General features: G+C 55.2%; 1 protein-coding gene across 1 annotated transcript in view; it reads left to right on the forward strand.

Annotated features, from left to right (window-relative positions):
- Positions 1 to 2,565: 2,565 nt before the first annotated feature.
- HS3ST6 (heparan sulfate-glucosamine 3-sulfotransferase 6) overlaps positions 2,566 to 12,717 on the forward strand; it is a 39,974-nt gene continuing 29,822 nt past the window's right edge. Inside the window, exon 1 of the mRNA XM_042798696.1 lies at positions 2,566 to 2,974. Coding sequence (XP_042654630.1) covers positions 2,583 to 2,974 — 392 coding nt within the window. The 5' untranslated portion in view covers positions 2,566 to 2,582. The remainder of the gene's footprint in view (positions 2,975 to 12,717) is intronic.

Below are 12,717 nucleotides of genomic sequence, written 5' to 3' on the forward strand. Positions count from 1 at the left end.
CGGGCCAGGCAGCGCCCACGCAGCCTCCGAGCACCAGCCACGAGAGGGCACAAAGCCCCGTCCTGCAGCCACCCTGCAGCCCTGTCACCCTGCAGCCGTGCCACCCTGCAGCCCTGTGTACCCTGCAACCCTGTCACCCTGCAGCCGTGCCACCCTGTCACCCTGTCACCCTGCAGCCATGCCACCTTGCAGCCCTGTGTACCCTGCAACCCTGTCACCCTGCAGCCATGCCACCCTGCCATCCTGCAGCCCTGTCACCCTGCAGCTGTGCCATTGTGCAGCCCTGTCACCCTGCAGCCCTGTCACCCTGCTGCCCTGTCACCCTGCAGCCGTGCCACCCTGCCACCCTGTCACCCTGCAGCTGTGCCACTCTGCAGCCCTGTCACCCTGTCACCCTGCAGCCATGCCACCTTGCAGCCCTGTGTACCCTGCAACCCTGTCACCCTGCAGCCATGCCACCCTGCCATCCTGCAGCCCTGTCACCCTGCAGCTGTGCCATTGTGCAGCCCTGTCACCCTGCAGCCCTGTCACCCTGCTGCCCTGTCACCCTGCAGCCGTGCCACCCTGTCACCCTGTCACCCTGCAGCCATGCCACCTTGCAGCCCTGTGTACCCTGCAACCCTGTCACCCTGCAGCCATGCCACCCTGCCATCCTGCAGCCCTGTCACCCTGCAGCTGTGCCATTGTGCAGCCCTGTCACCCTGCAGCCCTGTCACCCTGCTGCCCTGTCACCCTGCAGCCGTGCCACCCTGCCACCCTGTCACCCTGCAGCTGTGCCACTCTGCAGCCCTGTCACCCTGTCACCCTGCAGCCATGCCACCTTGCAGCCCTGTGTACCCTGCAACCCTGTCACCCTGCAGCCATGCCACCCTGTCATCCTGCAGCCCTGTCACCCTGCAGCTGTGCCATTGTGCAGCCCTGTCACCCTGCAGCCCTGTCACCCTGCTGCCCTGTCACCCTGCAGCCGTGCCACCCTGCCACCCTGTCACCCTGCAGCTGTGCCACTCTGCAGCCCTGTCACCCTGTCACTCTGCAGCCATGCCACCCTGCAGCTGTGTCACCCTGAAGCCCTGTCACCCTGCAGCCATGCCACCCTGTCACCCTGCAGCCATGCCACCCTGTCACCCTGCAGCTGTGTCACCCTGCAGCCCTGTCACCCTGCAGCTGTGTCACCCTGCAGCCCTGCCGTCACACAAACGTGCAAGGGTGCAGCTGTGGCACCGCACAGGAGCGTCGCTCGCTCCCGATGCAGCTGCGTGTGCGCAGCTCTGCACCCCCCCCTCCCCCCCGGTCTCGGGCCAGGTCTCCCCCTCCCCATCCTGCTCCAGCTAATGCAAGACTCAGGGGATCTAATTATAAAAAGCGCTAATTATATTAATAGGTTAATTAAGACTGCTGATTTCAGATACAAAAAAGGAAGGCTTTAGCACAAGTGTGGAAATCAGCCTCAGCATTTCGAGGTGTGGGACCCCAGGAGCTTTTCAATAAAGCCGCAGCGGGTCCCAGGCGCGACGGCCCCGTGGGACCCCCAGGCTGGGGCACCCCGGGGCTGGGCCCCGGCTGTTTTGTGTTGGGTGACGGGAGGGCAGGAGCAAGCTGGGATGGTGCCACGGCCACAGGCGAGGCCCAGGCCTGGCACAGCCGCCTGTCACCATCGCTGCGGCACCGGGCGGGAGTTACTGAGCCCCCAACGCATCCCTTTGCACCCCAGGGAATGGGGTTATCCCCAGCAGCACCGGGAAAACCACCTCCTCCCCCCCTTGCACCCACGTGTTTTAAATCACAGCACCTGCACTCCTGCTTTTGGGCTTATGCTTAGGGGAATGGGTGAAACCCCAGGATTATCCTTCCCAAACAATAAACACGCACAAGGAAGGGGGTGTGTGTGGGGGGGTGCGAGTGGATGTTTCCACGCCTGCAGCGGCAGCCCGTGCTGCCTAATTAGCGCTGCCTCTCCCGGGGCTGTTTGCTAATTGCGTGGCACTGGGCTACCAGCGCGGTGGCGACTGCTGGCCATTTCCAGCCCAGCGCCCGCCTGGGATCCCGCAGCTCAGCCCCCCCCCCCCCCACCCCCGCGCGGCCTTTTGAGTGATGCGAACGGCCGAAAACACCCGCTGCAGCCCCAGAAATTATGAAAAAGAGGGAAAATAAATAAATCAATCAATCGGACGGGAAAATCGGGGAAACGCTCCTCGGAAGGTGGGGGGTGGGGGGGCGCGTGGGCAACGGGGCTGCCCGTGGGGGCTGGGATGGGGGGGGTGTTCCCTGCTCCCCTGAGGTATCCCGACGGGGCCCCACGCGTGTGCCTCGTCCCCGTCGTCCCCCCCCCCCCCCCCCCGCAACCCTTCGGGGCGTTGCCGCCCCCACTCGCGTGTCGCACGCCCTCCCCCGCCCCCGCGGGTGGGCGTGGGGGGCGGCGCGGAGGGGAGGGAGGGGTCGGGCCGGGTGTGCGCGGAGCGGAGCGCGGAAGGGGGGCCGCGGGTGGGTGACTAGAGGGGAGGGAAGGTGGGTGGGTGGATGGGTGGGGGGGGCTCGGCGGCGGTGCGGGATGCGCTGCCCGGCGGGGCCGGGAGCGGCCCCCGATGGGATGTAGCGGGCGGCTGCTGGGACCCGTCGGGGGCCGCCGCGCCTCGTTGCTCCTCACCATGATCCTCTTCTTCACGTACTTCTTCTACTGCCTGCCGGGGCCCTGCGAGCCGCTGCCGCCCGCCCTCCTGCTGCCGCCGCCCGCCGCGCTCCCCGACGGCGCGGGGCCGGGGCCGGGGCCGGGGCCGGGGGCGGCGGGGACGGGGCCGGGGGCGGTGGGGCCGGGGCCGGGCAGCCGGCGGTTCCCGCAAGCCATCATCGTGGGCGTGAAGAAAGGCGGGACGCGGGCGCTGCTGGAGTTTTTGCGGGCGCACCCCGGGGTGCGGGCTGTGGGCGCCGAACCCCATTTCTTCGACAGGTGCTACGAGAAGGGGCTGCGCTGGTACAGGTAACGGCGGGGGGGTGGTGGTGGGGGGGGGTGGGGAGGGTGTTGGGGTGTGTGGTGGCTCCGGCAATTGGTAATTAAGCGCTGAGCCGCCTTTAATTGCCTCCCGTGGCGGGGTGGGGTTGCGCTGCAACAGGCTGGTGTGAGCGCGGCGTGTCCCTGGGGATAAAGGGGGGGGGGGGGAGGCTGGGATGGCGGAGGGGTGAATGGCCGGGGGGGGGGGGGGGGTGTCGGAAAGGATGCGGGTCTCAGGTGGGGGGTGCGCGGGGAGCCCGGTGGTGGGCTCAGGGTGCGGAGTGGCAGCTCCGACCCTCCGCCTTGCCTGGAGAGGGGGCTGGATTTTTCGGGGCTGCTGCTTGAAGTCGGGAGTGTAAGAGCCGGACCCCCCCGCCCCCGTACCCCTCATCCCAGCCGGGGACAGGTGGACCGTCAGCAGAAATTTCTTTTTTTTTTTTTTTTTTTTTAATTATATGGGCTTTGCACTTTGAATCTTAAACACTTTATTCACAGCCATCCCACCGTTTCCCCACCGGGTTCCTTTAGGGATTATTTTATCTGAGTAGCTTATAAAAATTAAGGGAGCGAGGACCTCGGCTTGCAGGAGCGGGCTTGATCCTGGCTGTGCACTGAAATGGTGAACCCGTGAGGGAAGGAGAAGGGTAAAACAGGGTAAACCAGGGTCGCTTGAATTCCTCGGTAGGTTTGTGTCAAAGGGCAGAGCCTTATTGATTCAAGGGAGTTGTTTAGTTTTGAGGGTTTCAATGGGATTGAACTCTTTGGGCGATAAAGCATTCGGAAGAGCAGCTACTGTGCATGTGGTGTCTATTAAATTCCCGTCTCCTGGCCAACTCCGGAGTGGCCAGGCCAAATGGAGTCGGAGCGCTAAGTAAGTCCCTTGAAGCCAGTGAAAGAATCTGGTCCGTTATTTTGAAGAGAGTCCAAATGTGTAGATTTATAAAAGCGCTGCGGTGTTCTCGGGGAAACATCTGAAAATAATAAAAGGAGTAGCTCTCCCTGTCCTTCCTGCCTCTCCATCCTATTCTCCCCAAGCCCCGCGGGAATACTGTATTTCTTGCGTGCTCTTAATGTTTCTCGATGTTTTGGGGGAGGTTGCAATTTAGCAATCCGCGCCAAAATAATAACCTGTGAAAATCAGCGTGTTTAATGGAAAGTGTAATTTTAGTGGTAATTTTACCCGCAGAGTTTCAGCTCTGTACGACCACATCTGGACTGTAAAGTTATTGACTTAACACACCTTCAAACGCAGTAAGTAGCACACTTATTTTTATGACTGTATTAATATTGCCATGATTTATTAGCTCATTTTTCAGTTCCATTTGTATCTGTGCTGCGCTAGAAACAATAATGATGATAACTAATCTTTTTGGGTGAGGGTTACAAGATAGATCTCTCTTGGCAGAATGGGAGTTTAATGACTGCGAGCACATAATTAAAGTGTGGAAGATTGAACGCTTTCATATCACTCGCCGTAGTCCGGCGAGATGTTTGCGGGGCGGACCACAGCGAGAGAAGAATAAATAAATCTTAGGTTTGGATTGCTGTGTAGTGAGTTTTTAGTGCTGTAAGTGCTTGCAGGGAGCCTGGCCTGATACCAGCGAGATGTTTTAAGATGTTTCTGCATATGGTTAGGGTAAATTTGGAGAACTAGAGCAGGGAAGGTTTTCGGCGCAGCCAGATGCGTCGCAGGGACGCGTACGCTGTGCTGGGAAGAAGTTGCATCCTTTCTAGTGAGAAAAAAAAACAGTAGATGTTTTGCTTTAACTCTGCATAGAGCAAGTGTGTTTTCAATCACACGCACAACTATTTTTCTTCGTTTCCTCTTCTTTTTGCCGCTCTTGTTTTGTTTTCTTGCAGGGCCTTGCTATACTGAGGGTTTTTTTCCTGGGAAAGTCAGACAGAACTAAATGTTTTAAGCTGGGGTGTGTTGGAGTGGAGGAAAATAAAAGTTGGACAGAAGTTCAGGTTTTTCCAATGAATATCTCAAAGTGGTGTAAACATTTTTAAAATATTTGAACTTGCTAGGAAACCAAAATTACACCAACTGTTTCTCATGCCAAGATATTTGGCCCGAAGGCACCTGTAGGTCGTTGCTTGTCTTAAGTAAATGTGGAAAAAAAAAAAAAAAAAAAATCCCTTGGAAATATCACCACAGAATTATTTTGTTCTTTCATGGTAGTTCAGTCCCACAGTGATTTTGCTGCTGTGGCAGGAGGATCTGCTTGTGGGTGATGAGTAGTTTACATTACAATGTAAGTTACTGTCTGAAGCCATTTATTCTTACCAGAGTGTTTTATTTCATTTAAATTTGAAATAGCTGAAAGCCCCTTTCTTGCAAAATTTCTTTTTGCTAGTGAAAAGAAAATGTTCTGCAAAGGCAGCAAGCATCTCATGTGAAATTCTTTGAGTTACTGTAGGTTTAGCTAATTATAAGGAGATTAAACACCTTTTCTAGACTGCAACATAAATTACCTAATGGATAATCCAAGCATGATGTGACATTTTATCCTAAAGCAAAACACTATTTTAATTTTTTTTGGCACTCAGTAGGGCTTAAAGTAAACCTCAGTGAAAAGAAGTGATGTTGGTGTTTCTGCAGCTCTGCTCACGGAGCGGTTTGGGGAGTGTGAGTGTCCTGTTTGGGAACCTGGGAACCTTGCTGTCTGTCTGTCTGTCTGCTTTATGGGCACGTAGGCGAAGGCAAATGTTAACAACTTAATTGAATCAGAGATGTTTGCCAGTGATATTTAGAACATAATTGCAAAAAAATTGAAGAGATGCTCAGCGTGACGGCACGGGGCCAAATCCTGCCCTTGCTTGTGTGAATCGAGGAAAAACTGCACTTGTGGGCCGAGCTGCTGTGGGGTGTAAGGGGTGTAATGGGTGTAACCCCTCTGTGCCTGCAGAGCTTTCAGCCCAGGGACTTCTCGGTGCGAGGGGGAGCAGGGTCGGGGTCACGGGCGGCGTTTGGGGTGCTCGGGGTGTCTGCGTTTCCTACGACGCCCGTATGGCTGCTGCTCTGCCCCGCGCTGAGGGGGGCAGTTTTGGGGGGCGTAGCTGGGATCTTTGCAGGGGATCGTTCCCTTTTCGGTTGCTTGTTTCCCGTGGGGGGGGGGGGTTCGGGCCGCTCCATCTGCCTCGCACCGCAATTCGGCGGTTCTGGTGCTGGGGGGGAGAGGGCAGGAGCCCTGGCGAGTTCAGGGCACGGAGGTGCTGCCGGGAAGGGTCTTTGCAGATGCTGGCTTGCACAAAACGCAGTTTTGGGGAATTCAGCCTGGTGTAGCTTATAAAAAGAACAGCTTCCTTGTCTCCACCAAAACTTTGCAGCGACATGCGAGGCTTTTCCTTTGCCTTGCATCAACTTGCATGATCTATGATCCGAGTCCCTCTTTTCTGTCTCCTCTTCCTGCTTTTTTTTTTTTTTTTTTTTTCCAGTAGCCAAGGAAAGTGTTGTACAGAGATGGGGCCGGGCCAAGGCTCCCAATGACCCTTCACGTCCCCGAGCATAGCACGCTGCGGGAAAGCTGTTGGGGCTGTGCCCTGGGTGATGGCGCACGCTGGATTTCATAGGGCTTGTGAAGAATTCCTTATTTTCTCACAGTTTGGGGCAATAGTAGTAAAAAGTAGCGTGGGCTGGCTAGTAACAGTTGACCAGTGCTTCCTGGTGAGGGGCCAGGCTGGGCACAGGGCGAGCGGGCGTCGCTGCCGAGCATCCTCCAGCACTGCAGAGCTGTCCCAAGGCTCCGAATCTCTGAGAGGCTGAATTTAGCTTTTTATTGTCATTTCCCCTTTCGCTCAGATGCAGCGCATGCAGGTTTGCAGGCCGGGGGGGGGGGGGGGAGGAGGAACTTTTCATGTGGTTCGTCATGCGTTACGCTGTGCTTCTGTGCATGCATTAAACGGTGCTGGGGGTGTCCCAGCTTGGGAGCATCTGTGTGTGCCCAGGGGAGGTGGCTGGTTAGCAGAGAGCTGCTACATGCGATGTGGGTTGTGTTTTTGTCATTTTTCTTTTTTTTTTCTTCCCCCCCCCCCCCCCCACCCCCTCCTTCCTTCAAACCCATTCATGGGAGCTAATAATGTTCTTGAAAGGCATCCAGGATTTCTTGAGCCAGACTTTGTTATCTCCGAACCTTGCAACCCTGAAGCCTTTGAGCAGCAGGGAAAGGACGCGGCTCCAGCGCTGCTCTTTTGACTTTTGCTGTGAGTGTTATTGGCAGTTGAAAAGTAGAGCTAAGTAGATGCCTTGAGGGGTTTTTGTGTGTGTTGTGATTGTACAGACAGATCAAGACACTCTATAGCACAAGCTGTTGAATAAAATCCGACATGTTTCAGCTACTCTGGAGTCACCAGGCTGCATTTTGGCACGGAGCTTGTATCCCCTTCCAGGGAGAGCTTTTCACAGGCGCGTTTAAGAAATACATAGGTGGGAAGAGACAAAAGAATCTGGCGAGGAGTCAGATGGCGATGCACTGCGAGCTGCTCCGGGACATTATCTTTATTCATTGACACCACCTAATCTGTTCTCCTGATGGACTCGTGTTTCGGCTGAGAGTGGCCCTTGTTTTTCTTGGTGCATTTGCAGAAACTGAGTCCTGCAGCATGCTTCTTGGGTTTATTACTTCATGAGCTCTTCTTTCTCCTTTTTTTTTTTTTTTTTTTTTTTTATCCTTCATTACAAAAATAGAGCCTTTCTGTATCAACTTCCCCTATCCTCACCCCCACGTTTGGAAAATAAACCCTGAAATGCAAAGAAAAAATGCAGAAGACCTGAGAAAAAGCTGTAATTGTGTGCCTATGAAGAAGATATTTTGATGCTTTTACTTCATGCACAGTACTTCGGATTTAGACAGAAAAAATGTGTCCACGTGTAGAGGGGCTCTAGGTCCCTTTTATATCGCTGGCTGTTTATGCAATGTTTTAGTCCCAGCTCTACACTTGGGAGAGGGTCTAAGTGCTGTGTGCCTCCCCGCCACGGCGTGCCCCCCTTTTTACTGCTCCCCGACATACAGCAGCGCCCGCCCTTAGGAAGCAATCTGTAATACGTGCAAAGTTTGGTCTTCTGCAAACTGCTTTCACGTGGGATTAAAAATAGCTTTTACTGCCGTGATGAGGAATTAACATTTGAAACCGTTTAAAGGGCTCCTAGGCAGATATTATCGGGGGCAGGCGAGGGGGGCTGTGCCTGCCTTGTTTAGGGGGGTCTTTCCCACCGGCAGTGAGTTGGCGATGGGGCAAGGAGCATGACTTGGCCCTCCTGCCCCCCACTTCCACGCTGACGTTACTCCCTTGCTTTCATGTGGCAGCTCCCAAGTTTTGTTCCCAATCCAAAGCCTGCCGAAGCCGATGAAGTGCTTCTTGCTGATACAAGCAGGTTTGTGAGTCTGAATTTTAGCCTGGCTCAGCTGCAAGGCAAAATTAAGTTGGGTTATTCCATGTGTTGTTACGTAGATAGTGTCAGGCTAAAGTGATTAAAGCTGCATGTTAGTGTTGGCTGTGATTTTTAGGATAAAAGCTGTGACTTGCAGAGTGGAACGAGTCGTGGTCTTCCCGACTGAGGAATGCTTTCTCTGTCGCTGTCTCTTTTAAATAAATGGGGGTTTTATATACAGACTGTGCAGTGGGGTGTGCAGAAGTAACCTGAGTTTCTAAAGGATTTCAAGTCTGCCAGTGTTTCTATCCCAGACTGCTTAAATAAATATATAAAGCTGAGCACCTAGAAATCATGGGGCTGCTTTTAGAAAAAAAAAAAAAAATCAATATTGTGTGAATCAATACCTTTGGAAAACACTTCTTCATTCATGCCCTTTTTCTTGTGCTCCCCTGGTTACTCTTCGGTAACCTCAGGGGCTAGAAATTTAAACATATTAAACACGGGCAGGTTTTTTTTATCACCTCCATGTAACTCCAGAGAACTTCCAAAAAGATATGAAATGCCATGAAAAGTTCACAAACAGCAGTGAAAGCTGCAGGGTTTGTTAGTTGAATTATTGAGGGGCTGGAGAAATAGTCATCACAGACTAAGAGAGAGTTTCTGAGTTTCTTCTTGAAAGCATTGTGGTTATTTTTTTTTTCCTAGATTATTTTTAGACGCAGACCATGACAGAAGGTGGAAAAGGCCAGTGGATTTAGAGGGTGCTTTTATGCAAGGAGAGACTATTACTTAAGAGAGTTCAAAGCTTATTTATAAAACAGTAATTACCATCCCCTGAGACGGAAGTGGGCAGCTTGCATCGAGTCGAGGAGGGGGTTACAATAGTTAATTGGCAAATATGCTTAAAAGCTTCTTCCTGACCTTTTAAAAAACTTTTTGCTGAAACAGGCTCGGGCAGAGATTGAAAACCTGACTAATGAAAGGCCAGGTTTAATACCAGGACTTAGCTCTAAATGGCTTTTCAAAGGGCTTTGGAAATCCTCCTGCTTAGGGAGGCGGCCGGCGTCAGAGGATGCTCCCGAGTCCCTCAGGACCACGCTCTGCCCCCGAGCGAGAGCTGGCGGGGCTGGGGGAGCGGGGTGAGCCCTGAGCCTGGCAGCTCCTTCCCCACCTCCCGGGGGGCTCGGGCAGGCTGGCATCGGGGGCCCCCGGGGTGCTCTGCTCTCCCCCCACAGCCGGGTCCCAGGAGGTGCTCCCCGTTGCTGCCCTCCTCCACGGAGCATCTCGGGTGAATTCCTGCCCTTGCTCTCCTGTTACGTTTCAGCCCTCCAGGGAGGACCCAGCCGTGTGCTGGCTGGGCAAGATGGAGATGTTCCAGACCCCCCCAGCCCTGAGGAGGTGCAGCGGGCCCAGGTGGCCCCACCAGTGAGCCAGCGAGCCCAGCCGGCGGCACAGAGCTGTGCCAGGCGACTGCCAGCCGTGCCCTCCTCCAGCCAGCTAAAAAAATCATCAGCTCATCTACCTGGGGGTGGAGGGCAGAGGAGGCGGCGGAGCTCTTAGATCTCTCTCTGCGCCTCCCACCACATTTTTTTTTCTGGTGCGTTTGTTTTAGAAATATATTGAAGCGATGGAGCAGAGGGGATGTTCCTGATGGCTTTCTGCAGGTCTGTGGAAAGCCCGGCCTGCGGCTGGGAGGTGTGGGGTGGAGGCAAGGCTGGCCAGGTCTGATCCATCCCAGGCGCAGCTGGGACGGTGGTTTGAGATGAGCCTTTCCTTGCAAGGGGGTTGTGTGCACGGGCTGGGTGTGGGAATCGGTGGAGTGACGCACAGTCCTCACACCCCAGCAGCTTGAGGGGCTTCGGGGGACGCCGTGCGTTGCTCTTACGAGTCCGGGTTTGCAGGACCCAACTCGGATCTCTCCACCAGACTGTTTTACCCTGGGCTTGTCTGAATTAGTCCCCCTGAGTGGGGGTGGGCCAGCTCTGCGTTTTAAGAATAAAGAAATGACAGACGTGCGGTGGTTGCACACAGGGAATATCTTGCAGCTTTCTGCAGAAGTGCTGAGAGTCCGGAGAGGTGCTGGTCTGATCCTGCCCCCGCTCCGTTAGTTGCCGGGGCTCTGCCTAAACCCCTGGGCACCGTGTGTCTGGCGTTACGGGGTGCATGGTGCGTCCTGGGCTGGGCAATCGGGGGGCTTTCCCCTCAGCAGGGTCCGAGGTCCCGACGTGTCGGTGCCCGGGGGCACAGGGTGCTCGTGGCTGCTTGGGTTTTACACGCTCGCCTTCCGTGGCGATGGTCCTGGGTGGGAAAACTCACAGTGACTCGTTTGATTTCGCCGCCTTCTCCCTCTGCGTGGAGACAGCTCGCAGATCGCAGAAGTCTAAACGTCTTGCAAATTATTCATGCATCTCTTAAGTGAGTCACTGTTGATCTGAAGAGTCGTTTGAAATGCAAATGGGGAATATTATTGCAGTCAGTGAGGCCACGGGGGCGGTAGCCAGGGCAGAGAGGCAGCGTGCCCGGCTAGCTGAATTTGAACCTGCAAGTCATCTCGGTGCCTGGGGTTGTAAACGCTGCGACCTGTAAATGCCCGACCCTGGGTGCTGGTGCTATTTGCAGGCAGCAGGGCTGGCCCTGCCTCCAGAGATCCGGGCTTTGCACGACTGGGGTGCTCCAGAGCCGCAGACCAAAAAGAGCATCTTATCCCAGCACGCGCTGCTGGGTTTGGGGCAGCTGGGGACACGAACTGCCCTGGCCTGGGGTGTGCAGGGCACTGGCACCAGCACCCTGTGAGGCTGAAATATAGGGGCAAAATGGCTGAAATTAGCTTCTTGTAAGCAGTCGCAGAGAACTTTCTCTGTTTGGGCTATTAAAGCATCACCACAGAAGTGTTTAAGGTGGCTGAGGGGAGCGGGGTGTGCTCCTGAGCTCCTCCTGGGAGTGATTTTGTACAATTGGGTGTGCTCTGCTGAGGAAACCCCACGGCCTGGCGGGGACACGGGGGATAAAACCCTCTCCCGGCCCAGCCAGCAGCTCTGCAGCGCTGGGGGTGGCACGAGCATCCCAGGCGGCCGAGATCGCTGTGCATTTTAACACACAAAATTGATTACAAGCAGGAGAGAATTACATTAATATAGTCACTTGTCACTGAGGTCTTATTAGTAATCTCCACTCATTAGTCTGGAGAGAATAAGGATGTGACCTTGTTAAGTGTCCTTGCTGAGGAAAAGGCTGACCACTTTGCTATCGATTTATTACTTAGCCCCTAAATGGCGTGTGTGTGCGTGGCCGTGTCTGTGTGCCCACGTGGGTGCACGGGAGATGTTTCTGTAGTTGGAATGAAGATTTGGCCACCGCTTCACCTGCACCCTTTGGGCTAGTTCAGCCGGTGAGCTAGCAGCTGCTTTTGGCGAGAACCGGACTGTGCAAAAGGAAAAAAAAAAAAAGGGAAAAAAAAAAAAAAAAAAGGGACCTGCTGGTGATTGATGGGAAGGGACAAGAAAAGTGACAGATCCTGTCCCCAGAGGCCACATCATGCTTCTGCCTCCTGCCTGGCGCTGCGTGGTGCCGCTCGGTGGGGGCTGGCAGAGCCCTCCTGCACCGCCCAACTTCCCAGCTGCTCCGGAGCATCCCAGTCCTGGGGGGTCTGGGCTGTGGGCAGGGCTGTCCCCTCTCTGCTCCCCGCAGCAGCACCCGGCCCAGGGCAGGATGGCTCCTCCGTGAGTGCAAGCAGATTCTCTTCTCGCCGCAGGTGAAATGGAGCCCCCAAAGCACAGCACAGCGAGGGGGGGACTGGGGAGCAGAGTCCTGCCTCCCTCTGCGCCGGCGGGGCAGGATCCCCAAATGCTTCTGCCACCTCTGCAGTCCTACGTCAGGTTATTTTCTTTAATTTTTTTTGCCCTTTCTTGAGGGTGCTGTGTGTGCCCCGAAGGTTTCCCTTGTCTCTACCTGCCTGATGCCTTGTACCACGTGCCGTGCCGTTGTCCCCGGTCCCGCCTGTGTCACTAAGCTCCCCTGCAATTCCAAGTGACAACGCACCCCCACGGACACCCTGCCAGGCTGGAAACGTCAATAAGAGTGGAAGCGAAAGAAATCCTCCAATTACCGGGAGCGCGGAGGGGGCTCGATAAGTGCCATTGATCAGATGCTCATCAGCGCGATCCCTCATCACTGCCAGCTTGTCAATAGATGCTGCGGAGCGGGAGGGGACCGCTGGCCGCCCCCCGGGTCCCTGGGTGACACAGCCCCGGCGTGGCGGTGGCTCTCTGAGGCTGGGTGGGTTGCTGATGGCCGGGCAGAGGTTTTCCCAGCCCCTCGGACCTGGCTGGCCGGGATCTGCCGGCTCCATCCCTGAGAG

This window comes from Tyto alba, unplaced genomic scaffold (genome assembly GCF_018691265.1).
Source record: "Tyto alba isolate M040663 unplaced genomic scaffold, T.alba_DEE_v4.0 Super-Scaffold_28, whole genome shotgun sequence".
In the NCBI taxonomy this organism is placed as follows: Eukaryota; Metazoa; Chordata; class Aves; order Strigiformes; family Tytonidae; genus Tyto; species Tyto alba.